Genomic DNA, 15945 nt, shown 5'->3' on the forward strand with positions numbered 1-15945 from the left:
GAGAACGGGCAAGAGCAGGGCCAGGACCAGGGTAAGGAAAAAGAGGGGTGGTCCTCCGCATGGAAGTTGGGAGATAGTGCAAACCAACAGCAACAACAAAAAACCTTAGTCATCAAAGTAAATAACATTTCAATGCAATATTTTTAAAAATCCAGTTGGCGAACTTGGGCCTATGGCCCAACCAGCTGCTCTTCTTTGAAAACAGAGTTTGATGGGGACCAGGGCCCGGTTCACGGTGCAACGAGCAAGGCAGGTCCTGCAAGCACAGCGTCGACCTGGTCTTTTGTTTAAAATGTCGACATTTGTTCACTGTCTATTTTTTCTAAAGTTTTAATTTTTAAAAATAATGCATTAAAACACCACTAATTGTGACAACTGAGATTCTGGGTGCCCCCTTGCATTTTGCTCCTGAGGTGAGGGCCAGGGCATGGGTGGGGCCTGGGGAAGGGAGGAGAGGCGGGGGACTGGACTCACACCTGTGTGGGAGGGGCCTGTGATGTGCACGCAGAGCCGTGCATCTCCCACACGTGGGTGGGCGGGCGCCAGGTTGCTGCTGCCCAGGCCCCATCGCATTCGCACATGCGTCCTTGTGCACGTGAGCTCACACACACAATTCGCGCCCCAGAGCAGGCCCCAGCCTTCCCCAGCCAGTCCTCTCCCGCCCGTCTGTTTCCAATCAGCTTGCTTTTGCTCTCGGTTTCATTAGGGGGCTGAGGAAACTTGGCTTCTCTCTGGAGTTCATAAAAGCTGAGTGGAGCGGGGCCGGCTGCCTCCCGCAGCCAACGGCCTGGGCTCCCTGCCCCCACCTTGAGGCCACCACACCCTGCCCCAGCGCAGGCTGCCTCTGGGCTCCCAGCCAGGAGGCCCAGAGGAGGAAGCCGGGAGGGCGAACCTTGCTGTTCTCTGTGTCCTATGGAAGGGCCCAGGAGATGGTGAGTGGACACAGGGCTGTGTCCAGAAAGAGTTCAAGCCTCTTTCTACCAGATGGGTGCCAGATGGGTGCCAAGGTGAGGGAGAAGCAAGTGAGGGAGTGGTGAGGCTGAGGACTCAGCTCCCACAACTTCCTGATTCTGTCCCCTCAGGAACTCGGAGGTGTTCTCCCTGCCCAGGGCCTTCTCTAGAGATTGAAGCCAGAGAGCCCCCACGTCAGCAACCGGCTCTACTCCCGGAACAACAGCCTAGGTGCCACCGGGGGACCCCGGGTTCCTACGAGTGCTCTTGTCAATCTGTGCCCCATGCCAAGCTGGTCTGGTGCTGGGAAGCCAGACCCTGAGTGTGGCCAGGAGCTGGGAAAGAATAGCTGAAAGGAGGGCAGAGGGAGAAGCCTAAGCTTTCCCAACCACAGCTGGCGCGGGGAGAGGAGAACTGGGCAGGCCTGAGGTCTCTGCAGTCAGAGGGCGAGTCAGAGGAGGCCTGAGGACAGGCCTGTGCACATGTCCACACACACAAGCACACTCCCCGCCACACATGTACGCACCCAGGTGCACACCTGCAAGCACATAGCACACCTGCAAGCACGTTCACACACGTGCATGTGGGGAGTGAGAAGCAAGTGGGAGGATGCTTGAGGACAAGGTGAGGAGGCCCAGCGGCTGGCTGGTCTTTCGGCCGGTGCTGCTGTGGAGGGAGGGCCCATTCCCTTGCCCACCCGCTGCCGCTGTACTGGAGCCCCCTCGGAGAGCTTGGGGCTGTCGCCCTGACGGACCCTGGCCCCTTCACCTGGCCAGCTGCCCCTCAGCGTTCCGCCACCTCCCCCATGTCCCCTTCTGGGCCCCCATTTCTCACCTGGTCTGACTCCAGCAAGCACAGGCAGCGGGTGGTGAGTGAAAGCCATGCGCGGGGAGCTGCCCTGAGAGGAGAGGGCACTGCAGAAGTCCAGCTTTCCTGACTTCTTTAGAGAAGCCGGGCCTGGGGGGAGGAATCAGCAACACAGTGCAGGTTTAGCTGGGCCAGGGCGGGAGCAGGGGAAGGCGGGAAGCCAGCAGCTCACTCATTCTCCTTGGCCCTCCCGGCTGCCCTTCCCCCACAGGGCTCCTCCTGCCTCCTGTGCCCCATGGGGCTGCGTCTCAGGCCCTGTGTGCAAACCAGCCAGCCTCGGGTGCTTCTGAGAGGAGAGGAAAATGAGGCACTTGGGGCTGCTGGGCAGGGGGTGAGTGGGGTCCATCTTGTCCCCTGATGAGCACACAGCGAGCTCATGGGGCACGGACGAAAAGGTGGGACACAGGGTCAGGGAGCCAGGCAGGGCACTGGGGGCGGGGCTGGCCAGGTGAGAGCTGCCTGGGCCAGGGGCCCCAGAGGCTGGACTGTCTCAGGATGGGACGTTTGAGGGCTTTGTTTTGCTCCTGGTGCCAGAACTTGAGCAGCATTTAGCAGGAGACAGGGGCACAGAGAACACCCCTCTAGAACCCTGATGCTGCCCACCAAGGTCATCTCAGTGCCCAGGGGGCACCACATCCAAACAACACTATGACCAAGCAGGACCCCAGGGCTGGGTCCTCTGGAGGAGCTTGTCTGGTCCCTGGGCTGAGCCTCAGAGGCTGTGACCAGGCTGGGAGGGAGGGGTAAGGTGGAGTTGGAGCAGATCTCTGCAGCTGCCATCTTTGAGGCACAAATCAAGTCAGTTTGGGGGCAGGGGGCTAGGGGACTTCAGAACAGAGAAATAAGAGCCATTTAAACCACAGAGGGAAGAGGCGGGGAAGGACGAACTCCCAGCCGCTGCCAGAAGAGGTGTTATCTGGCGGCAGCTGTGTGCCACCTGATAGCTGGCACAGGGGGGGGGGGGGGGAGCACCCCCACCAGCTGTGCACAGCTGTCCCCTAGGCCGCACAGCACCTCCCCAGCTGTTCCCTGTCCTGCAGCTGGGCTGCTTAATTGGCGATTTGTCTCAGCACAGGGAAGCAACATAGAAAGGGGGCAAGGAAGAAAAGAGGAAAGCAAGGAAGCTGGGGTGCCGTGGCAAGAGGATGTTGGGAGCTGTGCATGCGTGGCAGGACTGCCAGAAGGAGCAGAAATGGCAGGCTCTACACAGACAGCCAGGAAAGGAGAGAGCAGGAGCCTAGAGGGGAGGGCTCCTGGGGAACCATGTCTAGGCAGAGGGGCCTGGAGGCCACCAGCCATGGTGGATGCATCTGTAAGGCACACGAGGCCTTACAGAAGTGGTCACTTAACTGAGGCCCTGGCAGGGGTGTCTTCAGAGCCTTCTCAACTGCTTTTATGCCTCCCAAGGTTCCCCAGGGGAGCATCTGAGCTGTGCTGGCCCATGTCCCCCACCTGCCTCCAGGAAACTCTGGGAGGGGCACCCAAAGTCCTGTGGAGTGATGTCCCACAGAGGCAAGCCTTGATGGTGATTAAGAGCCTGCTCCCTGAACCCAAGACCTGGAGGAGAACCCTCCTCCCCTCCTCCCATCCTCCCCTCCTCCTGAGGAGCCCAGAGCAGAAACAGATTCTGTGTCTGGACAGCACCTCCCCACCCTTTGGCCTTGTTTCTCCCCCAGCCCAGCCCCCTGCCCATCCACTTGGCCCTTCCCAGTAGGGTCACATCTGGAAAACACCAGGAAAAGTACCACTGGGTCAGACCCTCATCTTCCTGTGTTGGGAAACAAAGCCTCAGTCCCCAGGCTGGAGCACAGCAGAGGTGCCCGATGCACACCCCGCCCATGCAGGGCTGCACCCCCTATCCCAGATGCTCACTCTCTCAAGGACGACATAGACTGCACCACCAGTGTGCCAGGCAGAAGTGCCCTGCAGCCAGCCTCCTCACACCTGCACACAAGCGCACACACACTCATGCACATCTTCTATCCCACCTGGGCTCTCCCGGTCTACCCACGCCTCCTAGCAAGCCTGGAAGTGACGGTGTCACTTCCCAGGAAGGGGGTGGCTAGAGGTGGCTGGGAGGCCTAAAGACAATTCTGCTCACCCTTTGCCAGACTCCGCTCCTTTCTGGGAAGCTGAGCCCTTTAAGCCAGCAGTTTTCAGCTCAGTCAGCTCAGGAAGAGTCTCTCCTCACCCCACCCAACAGACATTCAGCAGCGTCTGGAGACATTTTTGGCCATCACACCTGCCAGGGGTGTTGTGCACTGGCATCTAGTGAGTGGAGGCCAGGGCTGCTTCTCAACACCCCATAGTGCCCAGGACGCTCCACCACAGAAAGTGACCCGGCCCCATCTGTGTCGGCCGTACCCAGTCTGAGAAACTGCTTTACACCATGAAGACCATGGAGCTGAGGCAACCTTTCTACAGAAATCCCAAGAGAAAAAGTCCAAGAAGGCTTTGAACAGGAGGCCACGGCCACTTCCAGGGCACCAGAGGCCTCTGCTTTCCTCCTGCCATGCCACTGGGTGCTGCTGCCCACTCGGTGACAGCCCAGCTCCTCGCCTCTGCTCCCTTCTTCAGCCTGGACTGCCCTCCTCTGGAAGATCAGGAGGCCAGAAGCCAGGCAGTACCAACAGTGGAGGCACCAGTGGGAGAAATGCCAGGTAAACTGTGGGGAAGAAGAGGTTCTGGGGTGCCCTTGCGCTGGGCCAGGCCCTGTGACACCCATACCTGCATCCACATCGTTGGGCCACCCGCTGGACTGGCTGCTGCCAGCTGCTGGGGAGCGGCCTGTCCCCGGATAGAAGACATCGTCAACAGGGCTCTCCATCTCGCTGTCATCGATGGACTTGGGGCGCTTGGTGGTGCTGGAAAAGGAGGAGAGGGAGCAGGTGGGCCAAGGGCAGGCATAGATATGGTGCTCAGGCTGAGTGAGCCTGCACCGAGGGCCTTCCATGTTGGGAGCAGGTGCCTGCTGACAGCAGCATTTCTGGGCACTCACTGGTGTCCACCTCCAGACCAGCCCTGCAACCCCTTGGGCCTGCCTGATCCTCCTCCTCCTTTATCACCTTCTTGGTCCTTGATACCATCATCTATCGAAGCTGTCCAAGTCAAAGAAGTGGGCAAAATCCTCAGCTACTTCCTGGGCCGCACCTTCTATTTCCCATCAGCCCCCAGGGCTGGGTGAGGTGACTGAGGCGCTCACCAGGGAAAAGAACGCCAGGGAGCGCCACAAAACTCCACCATCAAGATATTGTAAGTGTGAAAATGGTATCACATTTTACTGTAATATTTAAACAAATCAGAACCAAAAACCTCACAATGAACCACAACATCCAAGTCTTTTTAAAAAGGGATGAGATCCCACCCTGCCCTGTACAACTGGCCCTGACCAGGCCTTACTGTGTCCACCCCAGGACATCGCTGAATGACCACACCCTTCCCTCTCTTCCACTCCCCCACCTCCAGGGCTCAGGCCCTCCTCCAGCCAGGTGGAGGGCCTCTGACTGGCTGTTGTTTCTTCCCACGCACGTGGCTACCATAGGCGCTTTCTGAGCACACATCCCCAGCATCTCCTGCTTGAAACCATTCAGTGGGTTTTCAGTCTAAACACCTTCCTCTGGCCTCTGAAACCCTCCATGGAGTGGTCCTGCCAGCCTGTGCAGCCTCGGCTGGGACGGAGGCTGCTCTGTCTGTCTGGAGTGTCCCCCCATGCCCTTCCCAGCACGCTGCAGGTCTGGCCCCTGGAGCCACATTCCCAAGGGAGAGGCCTTCTTGGATCCCTACTGGGAGCACCTTTGTTTAGGTCTGTGTTCCCAGGGCTGAGTGCCCACAGCAGGAAGTTTGGGGAGTACGGGGTATAGTAGGCCCTGGCTGCCCTGGAGCCAGTGGCCTCAACAAGGGGTGACCTTGAAGCACTCAGGGAGCTGTAATATAGCTGTTCACAACGCCTGAGATGACCTGGAGGTAGGGGCAGGGAGGAGGAAGGCAAGGGGCGCAGGGCTTACCTGGTGGAAGGAGGGGAGGTGATGGACCGCCGCCCCAGGGTCACCTGGTTTATGTTGTAGTAGTTGGGACTCTCCAGGTCCGCCAGCGAGAAGTTGGGCCCTGATGCTGTTGCAACAGGAGCTGGGAAGAAGGGAGAAGATGATTAGTTTGGAAGGTGCAGGAGGCCCAGTGGAGTCTGTTTTGTTGCCATGAGCAGTGAAGCTCCCCAGGAGCCCCAGGGCACGATCCCTGTGCAGCCTGCTAGGGAAACCTCCTCCTGGCTGCTGGACATGAGCCCTTAGCTGTGATTTTTTTAAAAAAATATTTTTATTTATTTATTTTTAGAGAGGGTGGAAGGAGGGAGAAAGAGAGGGAAAGAAACATCAATGTGTGGTGGCCTCTCACATGCCCCCAACTGGGAACCTGGCCCAGACATGTGCCCTGACTGGGAATTGTACTGGTGACCCTTTGGTTCAAAGGCCAGTGCTCAATTCACTGAGCCACACCAGCCAGGGCCTACTTGTGATTCTTTTCTTCCAAAGCACAGACTAGAAATGTGGCTCTCTGGACACCTCTGCTCCACTCAGCCTGGTGCCCATGAGGCAGATGACGTCCCAGGAAGCCCTGTCTGCCCCCTTCCCCAGTAATACCCCATACCCCATCAGCAGGGGGCCACCTCCTCACCCCCATCCCTGCTGACTCAGCCTTGGCCAGGAAGAAAGAACTCACTTACTCTGTGATACTCTGACCAGCTCCGTCACATTCCAGACCCCGGAAGTCACAAAACAGTCCTGGAAACTTAAGTGCCCTGAGGAGGGAAAAGAGCTAGTGAGTGTGAATGAGTTGAAGCAAGGCCAGGAAGGCTGCCTGCCAGTTTCCTCAAAGTTCTCCCCACCTCCCCACTGCTCCCATGGAAGAAGTGGTATGCTACAGGTGAGTCCCCTCCCCTCTAGCTGGCAGCCAAAGCTCAGTCAAGGGACAACTGAGTAAAGGGGAAAGAAATGGTGGAAGGCAGAAGAGGGCCTGGGTTGTAGGCAGGAGGGCAGGTGGGCTGGGGGAACTGACCATTGGGCAGTGGTTTGATGTCCGCATCTCCTTGCTGGTTTGAACTATCTGATTGTCCGGATTCTGCAGGAGACACAAAGGGGAGGATGGGTCAAAACCAAAGTGCCCCACAAACAGCTACCTCTCCAGCCCTGTAAACACCTCCCCGCTCCAGGAGCAGCCCGGGGAGACTCCGGAGACCAGAAGAGGGAGAAGAAACTACCGTGGTGGGGATTCCTGGGCACCACAGGGTGTTGGGCAGCATCCCTGGCCTCCACCCACTAGATGCCAGTAGCACCCCAGTTGTGACAACCCAAACCATCTCCAGACACTGCGCAATGTGCCCTGGCAACAGTCACCAGTGGGCAAACAGCACTGGCTGACAGGGCAAGAAGGGTACCTAGGAGAGAAGCCAGCGACCATTCTGCACAGCTGGGATGGACCCAAGGTTTCGCCATCTTCCACCCACCTCAAATGCCCAGAGAAGCAGCCCCTTCCTTTCCTCACTTCATTAATTGGAGCCATTCCTGTCTTCCTGAGCCACCCCCACCTCACCTTTATGCTTACAGGCAGTGCCTGGCAACACGGAGGGGGGAGGTCTGCCCTGATGCTGTTGCCCGCTCTGTGCCAGCCTGTCTGGGCTGTCTCATGCCCCAGTGCCACAGCTGCTCGGAGGGAGCCCCGAAACAAGGGCCCATTGTGCAGTGGGAGCTCACAGAGGGCTGGGGGCAGGGTGGAGTGTGTGTGTGAATATTTTGCTGAGCTTGGGAAAGCCCCCCGCCCCCACCCCCTAGGTCCTCAAAGCTTTGTGTGCTAAGGCACAACGGGGACCTCCAGAATGCCTGCCTGGGCACGACAGCTGGTGACAGGGCGGTGGAGGGGGGCCTGGGCAGGATATGGGGCAGGAGGAAGGCAGGCACTTGGTAAAGAATCAGCTGCTCGTGGGGCAACTACATGGGGGTGGCATTGGAAAACTGGGCACTGGTGCTGGCCAGGGCTGTGCCCCACTCTTTGGAGCCATCCTGCCTCCTGGTCTCACTCACCACCCTGAGATCAGCCTACTGACTGGGAATCTGTCCCCCACTGGCCTCACAGCTGAGATGCTCCCACTGGAGAGTGACCAGCAAGGAGATTCCTAAAGGGTGGCATGGGCCCCCACTGGAGCTGGCAGGCAGAACAGCAGCCTTCTCAGAGCAAAGGCTCCCATGGCTCAAGCCGTTTCCTGGGCACCTGCCTCACTGTGGCTGGTGGGAAAGGATAGGCAGCCCCAGGACGGTTTCAGGCCCCACTTCCCCCATCCTTTACCTTGCTAGGTCTTTTTTTTTTTTTTTAATGCCAAAAAATAATAACAAATCTTGTCACAAATCAAGAAAATAGATATTTAAAAGGAAATTGCTAATAGGCCCCCCTCAGCCCCTCCAGCCTGGGGTTCCTCCTGGGGCACGGCCTGGTGCACTCACACACAGGGATGGCTGCGCCCAGCCCAGGCCACCCTTGGTTAGTGGCACTCTCTGCTCTGGAGAGAACTCACCAGACGTCCTCCTAAGTCCTGGGGAGGGCAACCTCTCTGTGCCATAGCATTTTGTCAGTGTGAATTTTCTGTCACTCTGCCACCTTAGCCCATTCCTGGTTTTCTAGGCCTGATTCAGGCCCCAGACAGGCCAAGAGAGAGCAGAGGAGGGGCCAAGGCAGAGGCGGCCCACCCCAGGGCTTCCTGGGGCCCCTGCTATGGGCCCGCTACCTCAGGGCCACTCTTTCCCTAATTACTAACTCAGGAAGGCCAGAGCCACAGGATGCCCTTGTGGAGCCCAGCAAGGGGCACATGCTCTAGCCTCTGCTGCCCCTGCCCCCACCGCCCCTACCAGCCCCACCTGTCTGGGGACCAGCTGAGTCACTGCCAAGCCCCCCAGGCCTGGGTCATTGAAGTGGGGGAGACAGAGGAGACCCTGGATCCACCTGGTGGGATTGGTCCGGGTCCCCGAAAATGGCCCAGTGGAGCTCGAAAGCTTTGTGCATGCACACGCCCAGCCCAGGGACACAAAGGCGAGACAGAACCCGACAAAGAGACGGAGGTGAACCAGCGGCTCAGGCAGAGACAAATGGGGCTGCGGGAGAGCGCCACAAACAGGAAATCCTTCTAAACCAGGACACTGCCCCAAACGTTATTGCTGTTATTCCTGTTAGCTCCGTGGAGAGAATCGAGCAGGAACGCCGATCAGCCGGGCGTCGCTGCTGCCACGCGCCTCCGGGCGCTGCTCCGGGCGCTGCTGGCAGCCATTTTAGCCCTTGGCAGCCATCTTACGCCTGGCGCCCCACAATGCCACCACCTCCGGCCGCGGCGGCGGGCTCCGCTCGGCTCCGGGACAAAAGGCAGAGACGCTGAAGATCTGGACCCAGGCTCGGAGGCACAGAAGCCAGCCCCGCAGCCGGGGCAGCTGCGGCCTGGGCCCCCACCCTCCTTCTCAGCCAGCACCTCCGAATGGAAAGGACTGGGAGGGCTGAGGCCAGGGGCCTGGGGACACTGCACTCTGCTCAAAGCCCTGAAGCCCCCACGGGCCGTCCCCAGGCGCAAGGACTCCACTAGTTTGTCAAGAATGGACCCCTGTCCCAACAGGACCACAGGGGATGGGAGCAGGCCTGTGTCTGTCGGGTCAGCTCTGACCGTGTCTTGGACAGATGGGGGAGGGGCCGGCAGGAGCTCAGCCAGCGCTGCAGGCTACTGGGCGGGCTAGCACCCGCTCTGGGGAGGGCGAGGAGACACCCTCCCCACCCAGAGGTGGGGGCCAGCTGGGCCAGCTTTCTTACACAAGGGGCTCTTTGGGAGCCATGCCCTGAAATCAGTGCCTGCTCTGGACAGCCACTGGGGAGCACAACGACACCCCAGCACCTGACTCCCTTCTGTCTGGGCTCCCTGGGGGAGGGGATAACCCCAGGCCTCAGGACAGACAGGAGGAAGGCCCCAGGCCCCGCCTCCTGGCTGCTCAGCTTTTATCTGGCAGAATGGGGCTTATCAGAACCACCAGCTGAACAAACACACAAATCCACGGTTAGTGAGAGAAAACCCTCTGCCTGAACTCTTTATCTCCTGTTCGCAGGCCCCACGCACTGCCCCCTGCCAACAGCACTGGAGGAGACCTGGCTGCTACTTGGTGGGGGCTCCTCTCTCCACTGCCCCCCTTCTCCCCTCGCCCCTGACCCAGCACGGGGTGGCTCTCCTCCGGCAGTCCCTGCCAGGCAGGCGTGCATGAGTGAGCTCCTGCCACATGGGACCCCCCCTCCAGTGTCTGCTTTCTCACTGGGGACAATGGGCCAGCTGGTGGCCTGCGGGCCAGTGGAGAGGCAGGACGGTGTTGGCTGGCACAAGGCGGGCAGGTGCCTGGCTCTGTCTTTTATTCTTTCCTGCCCAGCCCAGATCCCCAAGACTGTCATTTTGATTCCTCGGCCTTTCAGGGCCACATCCCCTGGCAGCCTTTCCAGCCTCAGCCTTCTTTCTGGCCTGGTCCTCAGAGTGATGGGAACCCTAAGCACATACCCCAGTTCACGGCCACCATGACAGAGGCCAGCACAGAATCCCAGACCCCCCTGCCTGACCCTGTCTTCAGAGACTACAGCTGCCCTAAATTCCTGGAGAGACTGCAGACAGGACAGGGGGACCAGGGGCACGGTCACCTCCCCTCAGCCCCAAGACAACACAACATTTTCCTCCTTGCTGTGCTGAGGACCAGAAAGCACCATCTGTACTCTAAGCATCCTCCCACTATCCCTGTCCTATGAGGCCTTCTCAAAACCAAATCCAGCCACTGTGCTTGAGGATGGATGCCTGGGTGGGCAGGCATCAGAGCCCCTGCCCCTGGACCAGGTTTTGGAATGGAGAGAATTTTGGAGCCCACAGCTTGTTCTGGATGTTGCTGGAGGTCATGCGTGCTCTGCTAACTGTCCTCCACATGACCTCCTCTTGGGACCTGGGCTACTCCCCCGCATCCACACCTCTGAGGCAGAGGCCTCACCTGCCAGTTGTGCCTGGGGACTCAGGTGGCCCAGAAGGCTCCCAGAAGTGAGGACTATGCAGGAGAAGGTGACGAATCTGAACTGCCTTGGGGTGGGCCCAAGTGGGCTCCCCAGAGCAAGGCTCTGAAACTAAAGGGACTGTTCCCCATTCACCTGCGCACGTCACTGGTCACCCCCTGTTCAATGGCTTGTGGACTGGCAGGCTAGCACAGTTCAGGCACCCCAACCTGGGCGAGGCTCAGCTGATGGTTGACAGTGTGGGCCCCTCTCTTCCTCAGGCCCCTCTGTAACCCCTGGAGCAGCAGCAGTGCCCCCCAGTGCTGTCTGTCTTACACCCCACCAGCTCTACCTTCTTAGCTCTTGAAGCTCCTGACTTCTTTCATTCAGCTATTCGCCTTTCCCTCTGGAATCTGTTCTGTCTTGACTCCGCATCCCTCCCTCTGTCCTTCCTTCTCCTTTACTTCCCCTCTCTCAAGCCCCATGTTCTATTATGGTTCTTCCTGTTTGCACACATGTGTGTATGTGTGCACACTCGTGTGCATGTTTCCAAGAGGGCTCTGCCTCTTCATCAGAGTTCTGGAGGGGGAAGCTCCAGCTGCCAAGAGGAGCTGAGTGCTACACATGAACCCGACTGACAGCATGTTTTTATATATATATTTCCAGGCACAGGCGGGAAGATATTTATGGCTCCTCCTAGGTGAGGGAGGAATTCCTGTGCACTGCAGCAAAGAACACTCTGCCTCAGCTCCCACCGGAGACAAACTCTGAGAAAAGGCCATATGTAACTCACTGGCCGGCTGCCCCCATGGGCATCACTGATGGAGGGTGTTCCTCAGGGTTGAGAGGGGCACACGGACCTGGCTCAACCACATCCACACATGTGAACTGAAGCGTGTGCAAACACTTAGGTCAGCACAACTTGGAGATGCTTCCAGTCACTTCCTGCTGTCCTGCAGGGGTAGAGTGAGTGGTATACCCAGAGCTGTGTCCCACTGTGCCCAGTATACTCTGTGCTAAGGACCAGGCCAGACAGGAAACTCTTCCAGCTCTGCCCTGAGTGTGGTGGCCTTTGGGGGCTAGGAGGAGGGGCATCAGGGCCCATCTGTCCTTCCCCTGGCTCTCCCCAAGCCTGAGATTCAAGAAGGTGGGGTGTGCTCTGTTCTGGAGGTGCTGTCCTGTGAAGGGCCAATGCAACTCAGGAGCTGCTTGGCCCTCTCCAGTGTGGCACAGTCCCTCCCCCACTCCTCTGTGATTCCGGAGCGTCCAGGGCACGGGAAACCCAATCTCAAGGGGAGCCAGAGGCCCGGCCTGCAGCAATCAGAGCTGGAGAATATAACTATTGTGCCTCTTGAAACCTAAGTCTGAGAATCTGAGACACCCTGAGGAGGGAAGCAGGACGGATGAGGGGCTAAGGGGACGGGTCACAGAGGGGTTCTCCCCATCTCAGCAAACAGGAGACTGGGGACCAGGAAGTCCTTGAGAATGCAGGGCAGCCAGAGGGCAGAGGGGGGTGGGGCTCAACCTGGGCCAGGCCCAGGGGGCTCCTAGGTTCTTCCCCTCTTCCTGCCACTCCTCACTCTACCTCCACAAGCCAGCTTGCATTGGCACAGACCCTGGGGCCATCCTGAGGTTTCTCTCTCCTCTCTCGTCCCTAGATCCCAAGGTGGTTGGAGACAGGAACCTGGCCTGAGCACAGCCCTGAAGCTGTGGGTGGGGGTAGGGCAGGGTAGGGACACGTGTCCACCCCTTATCACCCTCATCCCTCCTTTTCTCATTCTCTACTCATAGATCCCAAAGGGCTTGAGCCTTTGACTTGAGTCACTTGCACAGAGGAAGAGGGGATAAGTGACAGGGAAGAAGAGGCCCAGCTACACCCGCAGCACATAGGTAGTTTAGACCTGCTTTGGCTGTCCCTGGGGCCAGGGCTCAAAGAAGGCCATCGAGTGTGGGGTGGGTTTGAGACAGAAGATCAGGCCACAGAGACCTGGTAGGCCAGGGCCAGGGCCAGCATCTGGATGGGACATTCCACTCTCGGTCGCTGATGCCAGCTGCTCTACCTTCTCTGCCTCAACCCAGTCCCACAGTGAAGCTACGGGAAGGGAGGCGAAGGCAAGTCTGTGGGCTTATCTGGTGCCCAGGAGACCAGCAGAGTGGGTGGGCTCAGGCAGCTGGACTCAAGCAAGCAGCCCTAGGACCTCCAGGGCGCTCCCCTGGTGTGAGCTGCTCAGCATTCTCTGCCCTGCACCTGCCAGGAGAAACTTCCTTAGTGCTGCCCCCAGCCCAGGGAGAACTTGAGATGGCACCTGGGCACTGAAGTCTGTGGGAACTGGGTACTCAGTTGCTTGTCCCCATGTGATGAAACAGTGGCCAGCAAAGGAGAGAGAAGGGACACACCTCAGTGCAGAGCAGAGCGCCCAGCAGGTGGATAGAGGCCAGGCCAGCATTAACAAATGAGTTCCCCCCACCCAAAGCAGCATTGGGAGATGCAGGTGGGCCTGCAGGAGACACAGTGCTGACCCCCAGCACCTCAGACATCAGTGTTCCACGGCTGTCGGTGGAGTGACTAAGCAGACCCAGTGCCTAGCAGTACCACCATCCTGGGTGTTCCGGGGTGCCGGGGGGCTAGGGAGTCACCAGAGAAGTACTGACAGTGAAGCAGACACTATGGAAGCCCTAGATTATAATTTTCGGTGTCTGACACCAGAGACCCCAGCCAGTGAGCTGAGGGGCTCCCTCAGGGCCATCTGCAAAGAGGGTCAGAGAGGTTGCTCTGCAAATAAAAGGCAGAACTGGACACCTTCTACAGGTGTGTCCCTCCACAGTGTCATCAGCTGCAGTAAATGGTCTCAGGATGGTCACCATATTGAAAATGGTGGAGGAAAGGCAGGGAAAGAGAAGGCTGGAAGACAGGCAATGCCAACAGGGAAGGGGAGAAAATGCTTGTGCCTCTGGATTCTGAGGGCGTTGGGCCCAAGGCCCTGCCCATCCTAGCCCAGCCCTGAGGATAGAGAGCTAAGGACACCATGAGCACAGGCACTGCCCCACCAGCAGCTGGGCACCTCTCCTGGCAGCACCTACTGGTGCCACGACTCAGCTGGCAAACGAAGCCAGCATTTCCAGCAGGGCCTGAGACCAGGAGTCATGTGATGGCCGAGTCCAGAAAAGTGGCTCCAAGCCCCTCAAGCTTCTGTCCCCTTCTCCAACCCGATGAATACAAAGTGACAGTGGAGAATACCCCCTACACCCCACATGCCAAAAAAAGACGGGAGCCCTGTGAAACAGGTGCCCATATCCAGTCTAGGGACCTGCAGAGCTGTTCCCCCACCCCCACCCGTTCTATTTCCGGCGCTGCCCTTGCTGGCCCTTTGAGCTGCTCAGGCCAGGCCAGGCTAGACAACCGCCCCCACCCCCAGCTGATCTTAGGACTATTAATAGTGTCCCCACCTCCCAGAGTTAGGCATCACCCACCCCCACCCCATAAATACACTTGCCCTTGGTCTAATTATTTGTAAAAGAGCAGAGGCCTCCAGATGCTAATGTCAGCCCAGAATGAAAAGGGGGGAGGCAGAGGCTCTGGAGGCCACTTAAGTGACATGTCTGGGATCAGCAGGAGTTTGGAAAAAGGAAAGGAGGAGGCATTAAACCCCAGATCAAGAGATGGACAAAAAGACAAAATTGTAACTATAAAATTTTATAGAGAGAATTATAAGAAGAAAAATTATAAGAGAGAGAGGGAGGGGCCAAGACAGAAAATTAGGGCTAAAGCAAAACAGTTCAAAGAGAAAAGGCTGCAGTAGAAAGAATCAGAAGTAGAAGGTTCAAAGAGAAGCAAGGAAAGGGGGGGAAGTGGAGGGAGAAAGAGAAAGCGAAGGAGAAAATGACTGCTGAGAAAAAATGCAAAAGGGGAAACTTCCCTAAAAATACTCAGGAGTGGCTTCATGAGTGCAGCTTCTTGGGCTGCATCCAGCTGCCAGCATCTGTACAGACAGGGCTCAGCAGGGCGAGGGGCTGGGGAGCCTAACAAGGCTCTGGGGATGAGAGGGCAGGCAGAGCACCAGGACAGGGTGTAGAGGGGGAATGAAAACAAGATGGGAGAAGAATTGCCCCACATGGAGGCAATTCACTCTCAGCCATGTGTGGGGGGAAGGCCTCACACTCCTCACCTGTGGAAAGGGCACCAGGTGGGCCAGAGAATGGCAGGGATGAGGAAGGAGAACCCACCTACCTCCATTTATCCCACGGGGAAGTGGGAGCAGGCCAAGGCCACCTGCCTCCCATTATCACGTGCTCTGACTTCCTCAACCCCCTAAGGGACGACACCCAACTCCCAGGCTGGGGACCCCAAAGGAGTACCCTCTACTGGGGACTTGGCTTGAAGGGGAAGACAGATTCTGGCTCACAGAAGAGTGATGAACACAAAGGGTACACAACTGAATGCCTAGGTGGAGCCCTTCTCCTCCCTGGAGGCTGGGAGCCCAGCACCCCTTCCACCCAGATCCCACCCACACTGAGGGTCTCTAGCCGGGCCAGGGCTGGGGGAGTTGGGGACACTAGTTCTGCACAGCACAGGAGCCCCAAGGAGCTGGCCACGAGGCTTCCCAGGCTGGGGGCGTCCTAGCCAGGAATTTGACCATCACTTCTTTGGGGTGAAGGCCTGTCTGTGTTTTTTTGCTACTGTATCCCTCACACCTCAAAGCACAGTTGGAGTGGATAACAAGACTCTGAAGAGACCCTTCTACATCCTTCTTTCAACCATGGCTACACTGACCACCAAGGGGACAGAAGCACCAATTAGCTGACGCCTTCCTGCCAATTAGCTCACCTCTCCCAAGGAGAGAACATCTTTCCTGCAGATACAGCCCTTAACACTTACACCCAAGGAAGTGATGCAGAGCTCTCGGTACTGCTAATCCTCCTGCAAAGCCCAGCTGGGCCCATGCACAGGACTGGGCATACTAGCCCCCATGCCTGAGGGCTGGACTGATCAGAGGAAGGAACCAGAGTCTCCCTGCGAAGGGCAGGGCAGGGCAGCACTGTAGCAGGCCTGCTTCTCTCCTTGCCCTGGAGACCTTAAGGCAGCCACTGTCCAGA

At 58.1% G+C, this 15945-nt stretch overlaps 1 protein-coding gene across 6 annotated transcripts in view; it reads right to left on the minus strand.

Moving 5' to 3' along the window:
* The window catches only part of NFIX (nuclear factor I X), a 92857-nt gene that overhangs the window by 13719 nt on the left and 63193 nt on the right, over positions 1–15945 (minus strand). For 5 of the 6 annotated variants that reach the window (XM_036032409.1, XM_036032411.1, XM_036032410.1 and 2 more), the window contains 5 exons: positions 6868–6930; positions 6536–6610; positions 5823–5943; positions 4546–4682; positions 1786–1908 (listed from right to left, as the gene is read on the minus strand). In XM_036032409.1, coding sequence (XP_035888302.1) covers positions 1786–1908; positions 4546–4682; positions 5823–5943; positions 6536–6610; positions 6868–6930 — 519 coding nt within the window. The remainder of the gene's footprint in view (positions 1–1785; positions 1909–4545; positions 4683–5822; positions 5944–6535; positions 6611–6867; positions 6931–15945) is intronic. The other variant, XM_036032408.1, reaches the window with a different exon arrangement.

Source organism: Phyllostomus discolor, chromosome 8 (assembly GCF_004126475.2).
Source record: "Phyllostomus discolor isolate MPI-MPIP mPhyDis1 chromosome 8, mPhyDis1.pri.v3, whole genome shotgun sequence".
Taxonomy (NCBI): Eukaryota; Metazoa; Chordata; class Mammalia; order Chiroptera; family Phyllostomidae; genus Phyllostomus; species Phyllostomus discolor.